The following is a 20,830-nucleotide window of genomic DNA, read 5'->3' as shown; positions in this document are numbered from 1 at the left end:
GAGCTTTCTTTTGGTGGTATCTGATCACCTGTGCTATTTTTATTTTTTGTGATGTTAACGAAAAAAGCCCGAAAATTTAGAAAATATATATATATATTTTCTATTTTTTGTTATAGAACTTAATTTTAGTCATACATTTAGGCCAAAATGCATTCAGCCACATGTCTTATGGGTAAAAAAAATAATTCAATAAGCGTATATTTATTTGTTTGCGCAAAAGTTATAGCATCTACAAACTAGGGTATATTTTCTGGAATTTGCGCAGCATTTAGTTTATGATTGTCTATGTCATTTCTTGAGGTGCTATAATGGAAGGGAAGTACCAAACCCCCTAAATGACCCCATTTTGGAAAGTAGACACCCCAAGGAAATTGCTGAGAGGCATGTTGAGCCCATTGAATATTTAATTTGTTTGTCAAAAGTGATTGAAAAAAAAAAATAATAATACTTTTTATACAAAGTTGTCACTAAATGATATATTGGGTCACACATGCCATGAGTATATGTGAAATTACACCACAAAATACATTATGATGCTTCTCCTGAGTACGGGGATACCACATGTGTGAGACTTTTTGGGAGCCTAGCTGCGTACAGGACCCCAAAAACCAATCACCGCCATCAGGATTTCTAAGGGAGTAAACTTTTGATTTCACTCCTCACTACCTATCAGGCCGTGTACACACGATCGGTTAACCAGAGGACAACGGTCTGATGGACCGTTTTCATCGGTTAAAACCGATCGTGTGTGGGCCCCATAGGTTATTTAACCATTGGTTAAAAAAAAGCCAACCTGCTTTAAATTTAACCGATGGATTCCTAACCGATAGGTCAAAACCGATCGTTAGTAGGCACAATTATCGGTTAAAAATCCACGCATGCTCAAAATCAAGTCGACCCATGCTTGGAAGCATTAAACTTCGTATTTTTTTTCAGCACGTCGTTGTGTTTTACGTCACCGGGTTCTGACACAATCGTTTTTTTAACGGTTAACCGATGACAACGGTCCTTCAGACCGTTCTTATCGGATGGACTGATCGTGTGTACGAGGCTTTACAGTTTCAGAGGCAAAGAAATGCCTAGATAACACAAAACTCCCCCAAATGACCCAATTTTGGAAAGTAGCCACCCCAAGCTATTTGCTTAGAGGCACGTTGAGTATTTTGCAGATCTCTCTTTTTGTCACAAAGTAAAAAATAAATAAAAAAATACATTGGGGTGTCTACTTTCCAAAATGGGCACTTTTGGGGGGGGGGGGTTTGTGCTATCTTGACCCTTTAGGGCAGGGGTGGCAAACTCAAATTCATCAGGGAGCCGCATTAGCAGTATGGTTGCCCTCAAAGGGCCGGTTGTATCTGTAAGACTACGTGTCCACTATTATCATAAATAATTGTCACTGCATTTGTTTATTACTGGTTTTATGGAGCGCAGGATTCAGGAGTTTGCTGCGTACGAAATGCAGGATACAGGAGTATGCTATGGACCGTGTGCAATATCTGACCTCTGCACCCTCCACTCTCCTTCCATCCACCCTGGGATAGGATGGGGTGGGGTAGGAAGAGATGGGATAGAGTGGGATGAGATGGGATGGGGTGGAGTGGGGTGGAATGGGGTTGGATGGGGTGGGGGGGGGTGCCGTAGGATGGGATGGGGACGGGATAGGGTGGTATAGGATGGCATGGGGTGGGGGTGGGATGGGATGGGGTAGGATGGAATGGGATGGGGTAGGATGAGATGGGATGGGGTATGGTGGGGTGGGATAGGATGGGATGGGCTACCTGACATACATTGACCTACCTGACATACACAATGACTTCACCTACCTGAAATACACTGACCTCACCTACCTGACATACATGGACCTACCTGACATACACTGACCTCACCTACCTGACATACACTGGCCTCACCTACCTGACATACACTGGCCTCACCTTCCTGACATACATGGACCTACCTGACATACATGGACCTACCTGACATACATGGACCTACCTGACATACATGGACCTACCTGACATACATGGACCTACCTGACATAAACTGACCTCACCTACCTGACATACATGGACCTACCTGACATACACTGACCTCACCTACCTGACATACACAATGACTTCACCTACCTGACATACATGTAACATGGACCTACCTGACATCATGTGTCACAGCATCCAGCCAGAAAGGAGGGGAGGAGAGGAGAGCCGCCCGCCCATGCACTAGTGTTGTCATATTCTGCTCCCTAGTGCATGGTGTCGAGGAGGCTTGTAATTGCTGCCTTCTGGAGTCTGCGGCGCCTGTGGTGGACGTCACACGTCCCGCGGTCCTGTGATTGGATCTCCAGGACGTCCATCATAGGAGCCGGGTGTACCAAGATGGCCGACCGCTCGGGAGCTAGGCCGAAGCCGCGGCCTTTCCTAAGGCCGAGGCAGCGGTGTGCTCCGCGGATCACGGATCGGTCACGATCCGTTGCATCACTAGTGGCAACGGACGGCCCGTTGCACGGGCCACATGGCAAGGTCTCGCGGGCCGGATTCGACCTGCGGGCTTTGTGTTTGCCACCCCTGCTTTAGGGCCTCACAAACTGTGACAGGTAGTGAAGAAGTGAAATCACCATTTTACGCCCTTAGAAATCCTGAAGGCGGTGATTGGTTTTCGGGGTCCTGTACGCGGCTAAACTCCCAAAAAAGTCTCACGCAACTTTTATTTGTAACTGTAAAGGTTCCAGGTTCAGGTCTCTCAAAATGTAATGGCATCTTTTGAGTCCCTGTGTTAGTGTGCCCTAGGGCTGTGCAGTGCTGTACGCTACACTAATATTCCACTAGTGTGTGGTAGTGACCAGTGAGGGAAACTTTTACTGATTCAGAGACCAGTTTGGTCAGGACAGGAGGGACAATAATAGTGGGTGTCGCACCTATATCCTCGTTTCCTACAGACACAAAATATTCTTTGGGTTGCTCGTTGGTTAGGGGTACCAGGGAGGACATCCAGAAAATGCCTCTCATGCAGCTCACTGCATTTGCAATGAATAGTTGAGGCACAGCACCATCTGGAAACAGAAGGGTTGTCATGATCTCTTCCTGGAATTTAAGGAAGGATCCAGTTCGTCCGGACATTTTGTATAGCACATAAGCGTTCAGCAGAGCCAATTGAAATAAATATACAGACACTTTTTTTACACCAGCGTCTGGCTCCAGGGGAAATTAAGTACAACACCATTAACTGGTCATTGAAGTCCACCCCTCCCATGTTAAGGTTGCAATCATGGGCACAGAGCTTCTCAACAACACCAGTTGCCATTGCAATTTGGACTGTCGTATCTGCGTGAAGGAAGGACAGATCGAAAACATTCCATGTGTCCCTCCACTTCACTGTGAGCAAATAATTACATCTCAAGCAGGCTCTCTCCCCGTCTAAGTCAGGTCTTTACAAGCCCATTTGAGAAGCCCCCGGCGATTAGATCGCACGGTGCCACATGCAGCTATTCCACATTCAAAAAGGTGACTAAAAAGCGGAATGCTTGTGTAATAATTATCCACTTACAAGTGGTACCCTTTTCCGAATAAGTGTGATACCAAGTCCCAAACAATCTTGCCAGTGCTCCCTATGTAGTCGGGGCAGTTGGGGGCTCCACGTAAACCATAAAACTATATGTATAGCCGTGGCCTTGTCACAGAGCTTATTATACACCTTGACCCCATATCTGACACACTTGCTGGGGAGAAACTGTTTAAAAGGCACCTCAATGCCCCCCCTTTTTGTTACCTAATATGATGTTTGAGATGTGCTGCCCCTGTGCCTTAGGCCTATGTCTTGTGAGTATTATATAGGGGGGAGGTCTCTGCTTTCGACCCGCTGCCTGGCCCTCCATCCCCCTGTGATGCACCCATAAGTAGTGGGCCCCAATGGGATTAGTTGCTCCCACCTTCCCTTCCCCCAAAGACTGCCTTGTCTTTCTTTATATGTTACGTTGAAAAACTGTATATTGATGGCTTCTTGTTTGATGTGAGATGCTTTTCTTTTTTACGACAACTGTTGTGATGTATTGCTATGCCATCCTCAAATAAAGATTTTACAAAAAAAAAAAAAAGGCACCTCAACAACAGAACAGGGTCAGGTATGCCTGACCTTAGCAGGGACCACTAATCCGTCGTCAGAGCTATCTGTCAGGGTGCCGCTAAGGGATTATATACTGAGCCTGAATCTGACAGCGAGTCTTCCCCTTCGCTCTCATCTGTCATGTGCAGCAACGTGTAGGCCTCTTCAATAGTGTACCTCTGTTTGTACATTTTGGACTCTAAATTTATAGGTACAGCTAGTGTGACTCACAGGCAAAAGAGAACCTGGTTGTCATAGCCTGCTTCAATTGCTACCAAAAAACTGTTAGCGTTCACAGGGATCAGGCCTGACTCTGTGAACGCTGCAGTTTTGTGTGCTGTGTTTTGTAAGTGACAGTGATCTACTGATACTGCACTTGGGTGGGCTGGGCAGAGGGGCTAATGGCAGGTGCTAACAGCTGTCTGGTCCGATCACTGCGTTTTTGGGAACACAAAACTATTGGGGATGCTAGTATAGATTTGATCAGATCAAAGATATTGATCCGTTCAGACACTATACTAGTAAGGCCCCATACACACGAGAGGATCCATCCGCTGGAATTGATCCGGGGACCGGCTCCAGCGGATAGATCCCCTGGTGTGTACAATCCAGCGGATCTGTTTCCGCGGATTTTTATCCCCTGGGATGGATTTCCAGTGGATAAAAATTTGAAGACATGCTTTAAAATCTATCCGCTGGAATCCATCCCAACGGATTGATCCGCTGGTCTGTACAGACTCACCGGATCAATCCGTCCGAAGGGATCCCCCGCATGCGTCGTAATGATTCGACGCATGCGTGGAATTCCTTTTATGACAGCGTTGCGCACGTCGCCGCGTCATCATCGCGGCGACGGCGCGACACGTCATCACGAGTGGATTTCGGCGCGGATTTCGATCCGATGGTGAGTACACTCCATCGGATCCAAATCCGTGGAAATCCTCGAGAGGATTTATCCGCGGATACGGTCCACCGGACCGTATCCGCGGATAAATCCTCTCGAGTGTACTAGGCCTCAGTGAGTGTATGGTGTGTGCGTTAGCGCTACTGGCACTAATCTGACACTGCTGGGATTGACGCTTATGCTAACTTATGCTAAAACCTAACTGATGTCACCCGCCAGGTGATCAAGGGGCTACATTTTTATTAGGTAATATACGGCAGGTACCCTGATGCTATAAAAAATATACTAGCATCACCTGTGACACTAATACAGTGATCACTGGTGACAGGATGAAAGGGTTAACTAGGGGGCGATCAGGGGGTAATATATGGGGGTACCCATTGCCCTATAAAAGACTGACGGTGAAACTAACTAGAGTCACCTGTGACACTAATACAGGCATCAGAAAATAGATCTGTACACTGTACGAGTGACACTGGTGACAGAGGGTGAAAGGGTTAACTGGGGGGTGACCAAGGGGTTAAACCTTTATTAGGGGGTTAATGGGGGGTACCCTAGACCTACCTGGGCCTACTACTAACTGCCCTAATGCTATTTAGTATCACAAGTGACACCACTACAGTGATCAGTGAAAAATCTGAAAACTGACGCAGTGACAGGGAGCAAAGAAGTCCCCTCTCCTCTCACTGCAAACGGAAAAGGCACAGGCAGAGGAGGCTCTATATTAGCCAGAACCAATAAGCAGGTCCAGGCCAGAAATCAAAAAATTATTTCTGGCCTGAACCTGTAGACTGATCGGTTCTGTAACTAATCTCATCGCCGTGGGCACAAACGGCGTACAGATACGGCGATTCGCGCAGAGTTGCCACTTTGCCGCAGTAAATGTACGTGAGCTGGTCGGCAAGCGGTTAAACACCACCTGCTGATTTGCAATATATTTTAAACCTCAACACCAATCTGATTTACTTCTCTATCTGCCTGGTGTATCCTTGTAACAAGGTCTGCACGTAGTGTGAATCTCAGGTTATTGACTGGTGGACGTTTCCTGGGAGATTCATTTATCACCCTCCTGCTGTTTTAAAGTGATTTACGTTGATTATATTTTTGTCCTTCTTTGATTAGTTCTCCTTTTTAAAATTGTGTCAAGGGACAGTTCACATTCAACCAATGAGGGGTCAGCGGTGTTTCAGCTTGTAATAACACAATATTTTTTTCTGTAGTTGCTACAGCATTAAAAAATGTGTCCCTTTAATTTATTTATTTTTTAAACGGCATGCTTTTCTTTGCGATTGATGTTTAAGTATACCTTATATTGATTAAGAGACAGTTCAATTGATAGGTGAAGGATTCTACTTAAAACGGAGTTTCACCCTGATTTTATTTTTTCAGAATCAGATTAACCTATAAAAAAAAAACATTTGGAGGAAATTTATTTTTTATACTTACCAGAATTGCCTTGTTGCTATGTAGTCCTCCTAATCTGCCACTTCCTGGTCCGTGGAGCTCCTCATCACTTCCTCCCTCTCCTGTGCATGCTTATTTAGGAAGAGTTATCAATTGAGCTTCACATGCCCACAATCATGATGGTCATGCTTTGACGCGTTTCATCATCACAACTTCATCAGAGAGCATTGGCTTTACTGCGACTAGAAGTGACATGTGCGTGTCACTACCAGGAAGGAACAGCCAGATACTTTCAACGCAGTGGATGGTAGGCGGCATGTCATACTGATTGATGATAACACACAGTTTGATTATTCAACCAAATGCCTGTTACAATTTATGTTGCGTACATGTGATTTTAAGGAGGTGGTCGTCTTGTATAAACCTTTAAAACGGTATCATGCTATGTGGAGCCTTTTTTTTACATGACTAAACCACCCTGGGCGCTGAGCTTTTTGAGATAACCGGACCAAACTGAAGACAGCTGGTGTGTTCAAGGCTTTTGAATTACATTCCTTTGTTGGATGGTATATGCCTATCAGTCATTAACCGCTTCCGCTGCGGCAGGCTGGCACCCCTGCGCGAGCGGACGTAGCTGTATGTCGGCTCTTTAGGGCGCCTCCAGTGGCATGCGTTGCTGAAGCATGTCCCCGGAGCTGATTTGAGTGCCCGGCAGTCGCTATGACCGCCGGGCACTCGCGATTGCTAATTACAGAGCGAGAACGGGGAGATGTGTGTGTGTAAGGGTTAAGGGTTAGGGTAGGGGTAGAAGAATACATATTGTGATAAAAATATAGGTTGCGCTAACTATAATATGGCTGCGCAAAATTTAAGCAAAAATAATGATTATTCCCACTTGGTGCACATGAATGTGTAAAAACTCAAAAATGTATATAATAATCCAGTGAAATCAACAGTGTAATCTTGCATGAAATAAATTGGTATTGTATAAACCAAATAAGTCCAGAAAAACACAAATCAATAAAATAAAGTCTGTGAAGAGTCTGTGAAATAAACTTGAGGCTTGAAACACCCGTGTGAAAACAGTCTCTAATCCCTTCCTCCATATGCTGTGATTCCTTCACAATAAAAGTTGTTTGATAAGATCCACCTCCGAAAGAAATGCCTGCTTACCAGATCTCAATGACCCTCCATTACAGAGGATCAAAGACAGCCTTGAATTAAAGGAGCTCAGTCTTCTCCAGCCAAATCCAAATGACGATGGTTCAGGTCAGCACACTCACAGACTCAATAGATTCCAATAGCAGATATCATGCCAAAAAAACAACATAGAAAGCTCCCATAGTGTAAAACCGTATTGGATTTATTTAAAATGGAGTAAAAACACACTGACATCAAGTCAATAGAAAAACAGCCTTAAACCTGCAGAGTACCGGCCGGTCGCCTGCAGGTAAACTCGTTCCTGTTAGTAGGTGAAATGGGGAGTGACGTCTCTGCGCCGTTCCGTTCCGCCCTACGCCGTTTTGCAATTAGATTGCGTCTTCCAAAAAAAAATCTGCCTTTAGTGTTCCTTTAGGCCTGTACACACGGGCCAGAATCTCGTCAGAAAAAAAACGTTGTTTTTCCTGACAAGATTCTTGGCAAGAATCTCTTGCCGCCCGAGTGTACAGACACTCCATTCAAAAGAACCACGTTTTTTTTGAATGGCAAGAACGCGGTGATGTCATCGCGTACGACGAGCATGCTTTGTCACATTCGATGCCGTAGCCTCCATCTTGCTGCACCCTACCTATGCCTAGGAAGCTACCGCGCATGAGTCAAAGTCATTTTGAGCATGCGCGGGTTTCCACAGCGACAGGTAAGTATACACACTCTCGGGTTTCTCAGCAGGAAAACACTGCAGAGATTCACAACAAGAAAATTGAGACCAGGTTCTCTATTTTTCTCGTTGAGATTTTAGGCAGTTTTCTTGACGAGAAACCTGAAAGCCTCGTACACACGCTCGGTTTACTCGGCAAGAAAGCTCTGCCAGCAGTTTTCTTGCTGGTTCTTGCCGAGTAAACCGAGCGTGTCTACGAGGCTTTACTCTCAGCTGCACGTTGAGACAGAACCAGCTGTCAATCAGGCAGCTGGGTGGACAATATTGTGCAGCTCTGTTGCGTCAGCTGATAGTGGGCAATAGCTCACGGTGCTCCTGTGACCTGCAAGAGACGTATAGCCAAAAAAGCTTTGGACATACTTCTCTTTTAATGTGCAATAAGTTTGAGCAGTGCTTAACTTCCATTTATGCACATTTCAGAAAATATCGAACTAGAAAGTTTCCTCGGTTTTTGTACTAAAACTTTTTATATTTCTGTAATAATAAGAGAGCAAATTATTTTTTGCATAAGATGGAACTCCGGGAAGATGAAAAGCAATATGCAGACCTATTATACTAAAATATAATTAAAAGGTAAGGCATCCTGTAAAAAATGAAAACCCTAAATAACCTTTCTGTAGTGCCAGGCAGCTCCTTTCCTGGCTTTTTTTGGCTGCTTATGTTCTGAACAGTTTGGGATGGATCTCCATCCATGCCTTGTTCTCATGACCACTTCTGCTCTAACTACAAGGCCCTTAAGTCTCAGGGGGTGTCCTCGGCAACAAAGAAAGTACCATGTTTTTAGCTGCGTCACCAACTCCAGAAGAGACCATGGAGGCTCTTTACTGTTTGTCACATTCAGTAGTCTAATGCTCCGTACACACGATCAGAAATTCCGACAGCAAAAGTCAGATGTGAGCTTTTGAACGGAAATTCCGGCCGTGTGTATGCTCCGTCGGACTTTTGCTGTCGGAATTTCCGCCAAAAAAAGATTGAGAGCTGGTTCTCAAATTTTCAGACGGAAAAAATTCCTATGGGAAAATCCGATCGTCTGTAGCAATTCCGACGCGCAAAATTCCGACGCATGCTCGGAAACAATTCAACGCATGCTCGGAAGCATTGAACTTAGTTTTCTCAGCTCATCGTAGTGTTGTACGTCACCGTGTTCTTGACGGTCGAAATTTCAGAGAACTTTTGTGTGACCGTGTGTATGCAAGCCAAGCTTGAGCGGAATTCTGTCAGGAAAACCATCCAAGGTTTTTCCGACTGAAAATCTGATCGTGTGTACGTGGCATAAGCTTGCTTATCCATAGAAACCGGGACATAGAAAAGTGAGGTCAGAAAAAAGACCAAGTGGTCCATCAAGTCTGCCTGTTTTTTTTTATTTTATTATTTATACATGTTTTTGTTAACTTTTGTTTGTGAGTATAGATCTATGTTTGTCCCAAGCATATTTGAAGCCATTTACTGTTGACTGACTTGCTACCACTCCTCAAAGTCTATTCCAAGCATCAACTACCCTTTCAGTAAAATAATACGTTTTGAACTTTTCTCCTGTTATGCCCTGTACACACGATCGGATATCTGATGGAATCTAAACCGATGGATTTTTTTCATCAGATATCCAATGAAGCTGACTTTCATCAGTCTTACCTACACACCATCGGTTAAAAATCCGATCGTGTCCAACGCGGTGACTTACAACACTACAACCTGCTGAGAAAAAACGAAGTTCAATGCTTCCTAGCATGCGTGGATTTTTGACCGATGGATTTCCCCACAGACGATCATTTTTTTCTATCGGTTTTTTAACCATAAGAAAAATTTAAAACAGTTTCTATTTTTTTTCACTGATGGGGAAAAAAACGATGGGGCCCACACACGATCGGTTCGTCCGATGAAATCGATCCATTTTCATCAGAGAAACCGATCGTGTGTACAGGGCATCAGTTTGAGGTCATGTCTCCGTGGTCTTGATTTTGGTTTCATATTAAAAGTACTACCCTTTTTAACCTTATTCACCCCCTAGTTGTATTTCAAGGTTTCATTCCCCCTTCTTTCTACCTTATTTCTACCCCAGTACATTGTATGAACATACGATCAGTCATTTCCCCCTCCTGAAAGAACCGGGAGCTGTGTGTTTACCTGTTGCAGTAAAACTGCAGTGGGCGGTCGGCAAGCGGTTAAGGTAACTTTTATTTTATAAAACTGGCAGCAAGGTGCAATGGACTTTATTGCTGCTGCTTGCTAACATGCTCCTCCATACTTTGAAATGCCAGGTATTCTCTCTAACTACATAGGAGAAAAGAATTTGTAAGCTTGCAAGGTCCACGGGTTGCAGGAAAGACGGACATTAGCTCGGTGTATGGCTTTTCTTAGATCAATCTTACAGAAAAGCTGTACAAACAGCCTTCCTATATCTGCTGCTCTAGGTTGGCGCTCACGATCTGGCTGAAAATTGTAACAATGATAAATTTGTATCTTATCATTGATTAAAATAAAATAGATTTTTAACCTGTTGCCAGCCACATATGCGGCAGAAAAGGGGTTGACTTCACCACCCACACATATGTATCACTGGGCAGCCAACATTTCTGTGCTGAGAATGCACTTACTGCGAGGTCTCGGCACAGAGACTGAGCTGTCGGTCCCCAATAATGATTAGTAGCCGTCAGGACCAGGCTCTCAATCATGTAATCACAGGGGTCACATGATTTCCAATCCTGAAACACCCCCCCCCCCCCCCCTTAGGCATTCAGAACCTTTTAAGGGGACAGTGTGGTGGGTGGGAAGGGGTTAAACATTTTCTAGTTCCGAAGATGGTTTAAAAAAATATATAATGTGTTTAACCAGTTCTCACCCAGCCTATAACAAAATTACGTCCTCCCGGATCGGGCTGTGGCACAATCTGTCACTGGCTGCATCCATTGGATACAGCCGATGACTGATTGATCAGTGTATCGGCTCGCTGCCGGTACCATGTGACCAACCACAGCAGGTCATATGACAGTCGTAAACAATGGATGGCTTCCTTATATGCCATCCATTGTGTACAATTGTGTTGCTAGCTGTGATTGGTCAGTGTGATCACATGGTACAAACAGGGCCAATCACAACCCATCTGCACCAGGTGATTAGTTCTGGCCAATCACAACTAATCAAAACAAACTGAATCTGTTTCATTCAGTAAAATGCTTGCTTATAGCAACAAAATACACTGCTATAAGCAATCATAATGTGTAAAAAAAATACGATGATGTGGTGTGTTAAAAAAAACAAAAAAATGTCATATAAAATCAAGAAATGTTTAATGTTTTTTTCCCCCCATTGTCACCAGTCAGTGTCCCTGATCAGCGCCACCCCCGTTATATGACGATGCTGTACTGCACTGCTGACCTATGTAAAAAATAAAATAAAAAATTGTGCAATTTTTTTTACAAAAAAGTATGACAAAAATGTACAACTTCAAAAAACTTGCCATGCCTCTTACTATATACCTCGAACTGTCTATTTTTTTTAAAAGGGGACATTCGGGGTGTATTTGTACTGTCCTGGCCTTTTCGGGCCTCAAGAAATGAGATAGGCCATCAGTACATAAGCGGATACACGCACGCCGGCACGCACTTCCGGGTTAACCAGCTGATCACACGGTGGAACGCACGCCGTTCCCAGGCTGGCGCTGACTTCCTATACCGGCTACGAGTGCTGTGCTGGGAGGCTTGCTACCACTGGATAGCTGCCCACCTGTTTTTGTTTTTTGTTTTTAACATTTTATTGGAACTTGGTCCTAGTTCATTTTTATATTTTATTTTTAGTACATATTTTTTACATTTATCCCCGTGTTTTTGTAATATCTGCTTTGAGTACACGCCAGCATTTGCGGCGGTACTAATAATAAAATCAACCCCTGTTATTGAACATACTACCCTATTAGAGGTTTTTTTCCTCCTGGAGGAACCCAGATATCTAAGAGGACCGGTATTACCTGGACCAGAGAACTCACCTGGAGAATCCGGAAAGGCGAGGAGCCGAGTCGTTTGGATACTATTCATTTACATGCGCTTTACCCCTGCAGGGGTGAGTGCCTCTGGTGAGTGGGGACCCAGGAGGGGGAGCACCGGAACCACTGCGTGAACTCACATAATTGCATATTGTGATTACTCACTCTGATTGGATGCACCTGGTCACGAACATTTCCTGATTTAATATACATGGACTATTGATCCTATATTTACACTAACTGGACTATTTATCTAGCATTGTCTGCATATAATTTTTATTTATTTTTCATTTTTGGATTTGTCACTTCCACACTGCCGGCTCTGACCTATAGCAGTGCTGCTGAGAGGTGGAAGCCGTCACTTATTGTTTATTTCTATTCAACGTTTGGTCTTTTATATTATATATTGCACTGGTACTTATGTTATGCATCTGCAATTATACTTTACCACTTGTGACTGCTAGTCACATCTATTTTATACCATCACTGGTACACACCAATCCCACACTGCTTTATTTATGAGCAGTCTATTGAGGCACTTTTATTGTTTTTCACTTTGAGACTCACTAGCTATTAGCTTCAATTGGGTCAGATAAAAGTCACCCATGTACTAACTTCCCGGTACTTCTAGCCTCCAGTTGAGACAGCGCCACCACCCCCACACCTCCAATACATCAGTACATCAGGATTCATCAATTTTGAGATATGTATCATAGTTTGTGGACCCTGTGACTTTAACACAGACTAAATATTATGCACAGAATTGGGTTCTTTTCACCAAAGAAATGTAGCAGAATATACGTTGTCCTAAATTTTATAAAGAACACTTATTTGCAAAATTTTGTAACAAAAACAAACTTTTTGGCCTTTTCATTTATTTAACTAAAAATAAAAATCCCAGCAGTGATTAAATACCATCCAAAAGAAAGCTCTGGTTGTGTGAATAAAATTATAAAAATTTCATATGGGTACAGGGTAGCATGACTGGGCAATTGTCATTCAAAATGTGACAGCGCTGAAAGCTGAATTTTGGCCTGAGCAGGAAGGGGGTAAAAGTGCCCAGTGTTGAAGTGTGATGAAGATTAGATTACCATACCATAGATTCCATTTAAAATATGTCAATTGACATAAACAGGCCTGAATGTTGTTAAGACCATACTAATCAAGTACAAGAATTAAAGAAGCCAATAAACTGATTTTTATACATGGCCGCTTCGGCTGGCAATGATCTGAGACATTAATAATGTGATAAAACAAATCTGTATAGAGGACTCTTCTATCCTCACATAATGCTTGGCCGGGTGGGAATTTAAGGACGTTATTGAATCGATGAAAAGGAATTGAATTTTCAATAAACTTTTATGGTCTCCCAAAGCCTGATATGTATCTGGGTTAGGATGGCACCGATAACAAGATTACTGATTTCCCTGGCTGCATTATTTATTCAGCGGGTCTTTGCAAATAAACGGAAAATCTCTTGATCATGTGTGAACTGTGGTAAATCAATTGACTTGCATTCCTCAGGAATATAATGTTTACTGACGGTAGAGGTTCACTGTGCTCACCGTGTACTGAAACAACAGCGGGTCTTATTTATCACAGGACCTGATGTGTGCAAAGTGTTCTGAATGTAGAACATGTTGCCCATGGCAACCAATGAATTCCTCAGTTGTTACTTTTGCTATCTGGGTTTGAAAGTAAATCATAGGAGCTGAACAGTACCATGAGTAATCAAAAATTTTGAGCTGTGACACACTTTTCATACAGCAGGTTCGTAGTAAGGGAATAACTATTAGTCCATAAGGCTTCCACATCAAAGGTAACGAACAACGAATCGGGGGAATGGCCAACCCATCTAAGGAGATCCAGGGTGTCTCTAACATAGGAAAGGAGTCCAGTCACATGGGGCATCAGAAAAAAGTCTACAAATCTACTGGCATTCTCTGTATTGAAACCTATACCTGACACAATAGGTCTTCCTGAGGGTGTTGACCTGTTCTTGGGGATCTTGGGAATGGAAAAGAGTATGGCATCCCTGGGAAAGGGAACATTAAACCCTGATGGGTTTTACTTCCTCTTTATTTCCCTGCAAAGATAAAGCATAATGGGCTACTATGCATCACATATTAGCCCATTATGTGTCACTTACCTGAAACCGCTGTCTCCACTAGCAGCAAGCGTCCATCTTCACCCCTCTTCCTTCCGGGGGTGTGAACTCCGGCTCTGTGACTGGCCGGAGTCACGTGATGTCACTCAGTGAGTGAGACCACTCAGATGCACTCGGAAACCCTTGAAAAGGCTTGGAAACTGAGTATTTCTGAGTGATTCCGGCTCGGAACGGTACTGCAGTACTTGCGCACCACAGAGGCCTGAATCCTGCTTGTTTTGTAGAACAACACTCGCAAACCAAGTTAGGATTTAACAAAAAAAAATTGCTCGTATTGCGAAACGCTCGTTTACCGCGTTACTCGTATTCCAAGGTTCCACTGTATTTACATTTTTATTGCTGTGTGTGTCCTTGCTGTGAAGATGCTTCTCACTATTTGTCATGGTGACCATCTTCAATAGGACAGAAAATAAAAGGGGTGAAATTGCAGTGTGGTGATATGTTTGTGTGATGCTTCCTGCAAAGTGCATACAAACCGTCTTCTGGGTAATGTTCAGAAACAAAATTCTTCCAGCAGGCTGCTTTAGCATCTTAATATGAAAGGCTGAGTCTCCGTATTCCATCATTGCGCGGGATTCCAAAAGATGACTCATCAGCTCTGTACTTCTGCACAGTTCCTTTGTGTTTGAGGAGGACGTCCATCTACAGCCGATGGGGCATATTAGAGGAAATACATTTGACACAGCAGTATGCTAATTTATTTATCTAGAGGACAATTCTCTCTCTACCCAACATCACATTACAGTCCAGCTTCCTCTATTTAGATAGCATACTATTTTCCTGTTTTCCTAATTTTACTCTCAGCTTTTCATGTTCATGTAGCAGTTTCCTGGGTAACATTTACATCAGAAGAATACAGGTATAAGCTTATTTTGGTGTAGAGCAAATTTCTCTTATATTGCAAGAAAAGATTTTAAAGTTATTCTATGCATTAAGATAAAAAACCTTCTGTATGCAGCCCCCCCCCCCCCCCATACTTACCTCTATCCAGGAGAGACGCGGCTGCTTGGGACTCTCCCTCCTTATATTTAAGACAGTAGAGGAGTGCCATTGGCTCCCGCTGCTGTCAATCAAAGTCAGAAACCATGAATCAGCCCGAGACAAAAGTACAGTTAAAGTGGATGTAAACCCACTCTCGTCCTTTCTAAACTACTGCCATAGTGCTGATCTATAAGGATATAGATGTCTCCTGTATGTATCCTTACCTGTCAAATGTCTCCCCTCTGTCTGTTATAAGAACTGCAAAACTGCAGATTCTGTGGGTGGGTCTGTTGTCTGGAGCTCGGTGGGTGGAGTCGTGATGTCAGTAGAATCCCCGCCCACCTCTACACTCCCCTTGTCAACATGCGTTTTGTCGTGTGTATTACTTACACTGAATTCTGCTATGATCACTAACATCCAGTCAAAATCCAGAAAAGTAACCACATGACTTTAGAAAAGGAGTGGCGGTGGGTATTAAAAAATAATGCCTGTCTCCAGGCTAGTGCATTATATACGTAAATAACCTGTCACTCACAGCAAGGGGGCGTAATGGACCAAGGTTTTTCTCTGTTAGTCTGTTTTATATCACTGAACAATAAAAGAGAATGGCTCAGAGCTGGATTAACTCTTTGTGGCAAGACTGGGCACAGATAGTAGGAAATCTTTTGGGTTTACATCCACTTTAAATCACACTTGTTTAATAATAAAAAGATAAACAGAGTAAGAGTAGTCAAAACATAGCCAGAGTACAGGAACCAGATCAGATAGTCACCCGAGCCAAATGTCATAGAGCCAGAGAAAAACGTAGTAGAACATCAAGCGGGATCAGGAGCCAGAAGGGATGTGTCAGCCAAGCAAGTCTTCAACAGGAATGCAGTTATTGTGATATTGACCAAGGCAAAGGCAGAGAGAAAGTGAACTGGAAGGCTTTAGGGCTCTTTCACACGGAGCGGACCGTTTCTGGGTCCGCTCCGTGTGTCTCCGTCGGCTCAGCGGGGATCCCCGCTGAGCTGTCGGCGGATAGGGCGGTCCCCGCACACAGTGCAGGGACCGCCCTCTCTCAGCTCCGCTCTGCCCTATGGGGATCGGATGCAGACGGACCGTCTGTCCGTCTGCATCCGTTCCGTTCCGCCGGACGGAAGAAAAATAGGGTTTTCTTTCGTCCGAAAACCGGATCCCGACAGACGCGGACGCTAGCGGATGCTCCATCCGCTAACGGACGCGATCCCATAGGGATGTATTACAAGTCCGTTAACGGACTTGTAATAACGGACAGGCGGAGCGGACGTCTGAAAGGGGCCTAAGTAGGCAGGACTGATGAGCCAGATTATCAACAGGTGAGTCACTATGGAGAGAAAGGAGCTGGCAATTAACCGGCATCTGAGCAGCCAGCTCAGAGAAGGAAGGGCTGAGCCCAGTCCTGACAGTGAGCCAATGAGGAAAGATAGGTGGCGGGGACCTAGCTGCGGCTCCATGTCTGAATTTACACATGGAGCTGTGGCTCGGCTCGGGTGCCCCCAGAGCAAGCTGCTTGCTGTGGGGGCACTCGTCAGGAGGCAGGGGCCAGGGTGCGGGGCACTCGTCAGGTGGGAGGGGCCAGGAGCTCCAAAAAGGATCTGAGAAGGGGATGATCTGGGCTGCTTTGTGCAAAATCATTACTCAGCGCAAGTAAATATAATATGTTTGTTATTTTTAAGCAAAAAAAAGAGGCTTTAGACTTTATCACTTTAAGAGCCAAGCTCAGAAATATAACAGATCATATTAAACCAAAGATATTATCCCCAAATAGTTAAAATAGAGTTCTAGGATACATCTATCTTAAATCTGCTCCCACTTCCAACACCTATAATAACTATCCTGTGGAAGAAAGATGCATATACTGTATTTACCTATTTTAAACCCACTCTGGTCTGGTCACATGATCAGCTCCCCTATGTCAACTAGCAGCAGCTTTAGGGAACAGGAGATAGCGCTGACAATGGATGGGACATAATAATCCTTTGGGTGAAGTCATTGCTTAGGCATTTCAGCTGTTCTCTGAGCTCTCACTTCTCTTCCCTGTACCTGGCGCTGGCTGACACGGGAGATCACTTGACTGGACGGGCCTGAGAATAGGTAAGTACTAGCATTTCTCTTCCACAGGAAAGTTAGTATAATTGTTAGAACTTGGGTGTGAGCAGTTTTAAGATTAGTTGGTGATATCCTGGAATTCCACTTTAATGATCATATATAGAGAGCCGCTTGAATGCCTAAGGACAAACTGCTGGAATTCAATTAACAGGCTAAAAACCAAACAGCAGGCCAATGGTGGTTACACATGACTAAATGGCTTAAGAAAAATATCCAAAGTCTAAAGCCAGCCATACGTGGATTGAAATTCAGCTGGCTTAGCAGGGAACAGATTCATTTTGATCCATGTATGGGCATCCAGGTTTTACAGAAGTTGATCTACCGATCAACTTCTATACAACCAGCCTGGCAGCTTTTTTCTGATCAATCCATGCCGCTAGCTATAGCCAGCTTTTTTTCAGGGTATTCAGCAGCAAAGCGGGAGCGATTCCTCCATCCATCTTAAAAGTGTGAATGGAGGAATCAGAGTTTTTTTTTTCTGTTCAATCTGCTGGTTCAACGAAATAAGAAGATTTCATGTATGGGCTGCCTAAAAGTTCATATACCAAAGAAACAATCAACTAAATTGACTGGATATACAAAAGGAAAAACAAAAAACTGCGCTAATGTGTAGGTAGTTAAACTAAAAATAGGCAGCAGCTGGCGTGCGATACACAGACAAAGACCAAATTCAAAATAAAGCCGCGCCACAGAACACTGACAAATATATACTCAGGATCTGATATGAGTCAAGTCCATAAAAACAATCCATAAGAACAGTGAAAATCTTCATTAGATGTAGTTCATGCAGAGGTAAGAAAAATCCTGGAAGTTAACACCACCAAAGTGACATGTATCAACACAATGAGTGATCCCTTCACCGAAGATATGAGGCCGCTTACCAGAGGGCAAGCTTCTATGCGCAGTCGGCTATAGCCCAGCCGTGGCCTTTGTAAACTCACAAGGACGTAGGGCAGGGGTGTCCAAACTGCGGCCCGAGGGCCAGATGTGGCCCTTTAAATAACCATTATCCGGCCCTTAACACCACCAAAGTGACATGTATCAACACAATGAGTGATCCCTTCAACGATTAAAAACAGCATGTAAAAACGTATGCCGGCCGGCAGATACGAGGAGCCCTTTCTCCTTAGCGTGGTGACGTCACAGTGACGTATGTTTTTACATGCTGTTTTTAATCGTTTGTAAGTACATTTAAGTTTTAATAAATGCCACATTACATACGGAATTCTGCTATGGTGCAATCTTCTTTCTATTCCTATCATCGGATGAGCCTGAGAGTGTACCTGGCGGTTCCTTTCTGGGACCTGTCTCCCCCTACGTCCTTGTGAGTTTACAAAGGCCGCGGCTGGGGCTATAGCCGACTGCGCATAGAAGCTTGCCCTCTGGTAAGCGGCCTCATATCTTCGGTGAAGGGATCACTCATTGTGTTGATACATGTCACTTTGGTGGTGTTAACTTCCAGGATTTTTTTACCTCTGCATGAACTACATCTAATGAAGATTTTCACTGTTCTTATGGATTGTTTTTATGGACTTGACTCATATCAGACCCTGAGTATATATTTGTCAGTGTTCTGTGGCGCGGCTTTATTTTGAATTTGAACTAAATTGACTGACTATTCCAAGATTAGCCACATTTCTTCTGCAGGCAACGCACTGAACACTCACTCCCCCATTTAACAAAGTACAAGATTTTCTCTGATGTGACAAGGTGAAGAGGAGAGGTGGATGATGTCGTAATCACCTTCTAATCCAATCAGAGAACAGTTTGTAACTACTAAAACATATACAAAACATTTGCTGCAATGGCAGAGATTTGGGAGCGAGCGACTCCGTGTATTCGCTGTACAGACAGCAAGTCACTACAACAGTCACTACAACAGCACCTGGTACATCACTGACTGTATGTAGAGCATACCACTACAGTATATCTCAGTGTCCTCAGTGGCACATAAATACCAAGCTGGCCCAATGTAAATTTAAAAAATAGATAATTGTCTTCTAGGATCAGATGACCTGATCCTTTTCTGTTTCCTATTTTAAAGATGCATCATAGGAGGGATTTCTGCAAATGCTCAGATTGGTAACATGATGTAGTCTCATGATATTCGGAAACGTTTTTCTCTTTGCAATGCACTGAGTAGGCATGACTAAGTGTGGTGCGATACTGTTGTTCATTTTCTATGGTTGCTGGGAAAGATTGTGGAGTACTGAGGACACTGGAGGACTCTGCCTCGTGCTGGTTTCTATCAGTGGGTCCAGTTCTCTATAGAGGGCCCTGGGGAACCCCTAAGCAGAGACTCTGGTATGCATTTGGCTTCCTGGTCCCCCTACTGCACCTTACCATTGGATAGTGAGGACACCCATCAAAATGATGGGCCATTAGAAAGGCACAAGAGGCAGGAAAGGATCTGGCAAAGTTGGCAACAGGAGCTGATTATTATTTTTTTAAGGGCATCCTGCTTGTTGAGGATTTTGATGCACTTTATAGAAATTTAGATCTGACTTACAGGCTACTGTTCAGCATTAGTGGGAGTTTCAAATATCTGCTAAAGGCACAGGAATACTAAAGGTACCTTCATTCCATTTTCCAATAAACTTATTTTAGAAAATGTTTCATTTAATCTAAAGTCCCATATTTGCCTTTTTATATATTGAAGATAGATTACCTTTTATTTTTCGTTCTTCTTATTGTATTTGATTTATTTTTTTCAGGTGTTTTGATGTTGGTCTCCATCGTTTTCTTGTAAGGTAAGACAAACATTTACAAAATTGTGCACGTTAGTCTAAACAGAAAAAAGCCTTAATGCCTCTTGGTACAGACAGTTTTTGCTTCTCTTGGGTGGAGTTTGGCTTTATTCCAGTTAAGCTGCTAATAACACCTCTACAGCTAGCAATCTGTATCTTGTATTAGCAAGACCCATTGTCGGTAGCAACTCTGCTATCGACAACTTCAGATAGATGAGCTGCAAACTGCTCATGGCATTTGTAAGTCAGTATAATTTTAGAAATCTGCATAGTGAGTATGTAGGAACTGTGGGAGAGCTTAATGCCGCGTACACACGGTCGTTTTTTGTGATGAAATAAAACGACGTTTTTAAAAACGTCATTTAAAAATGTGTGGGCTTCACATCGTTTTTTGTCTTCTAAAAAACGACTAAAAAAATTTTTGAACATGCTTCAATTTTTTATGTCGTTTTTCAAAATGTTGTTTTTTGTCATACAAAATTATCGCGTGTGGGCTAAAACGACGTTTAAAACAACGTTTTTAAACCCGCGCATGCTCAGA

The 20,830-nt window shown here is 43.5% G+C and overlaps 1 protein-coding gene across 1 annotated transcript in view; it reads left to right on the top strand.

Annotated features, from left to right (window-relative positions):
• HHAT (hedgehog acyltransferase) overlaps positions 1-20,830 on the top strand; it is a 375,962-nt gene that overhangs the window by 181,432 nt on the left and 173,700 nt on the right. Inside the window, exon 9 of the mRNA XM_040351495.1 lies at positions 20,257-20,292. Coding sequence (XP_040207429.1) covers positions 20,257-20,292 — 36 coding nt within the window. The remainder of the gene's footprint in view (positions 1-20,256; positions 20,293-20,830) is intronic.

This window comes from Rana temporaria, chromosome 4 (genome assembly GCF_905171775.1).
Source record: "Rana temporaria chromosome 4, aRanTem1.1, whole genome shotgun sequence".
Classification (NCBI taxonomy): Eukaryota; Metazoa; Chordata; class Amphibia; order Anura; family Ranidae; genus Rana; species Rana temporaria.
This window is presented reverse-complemented; position numbering and strand designations above follow the sequence as displayed.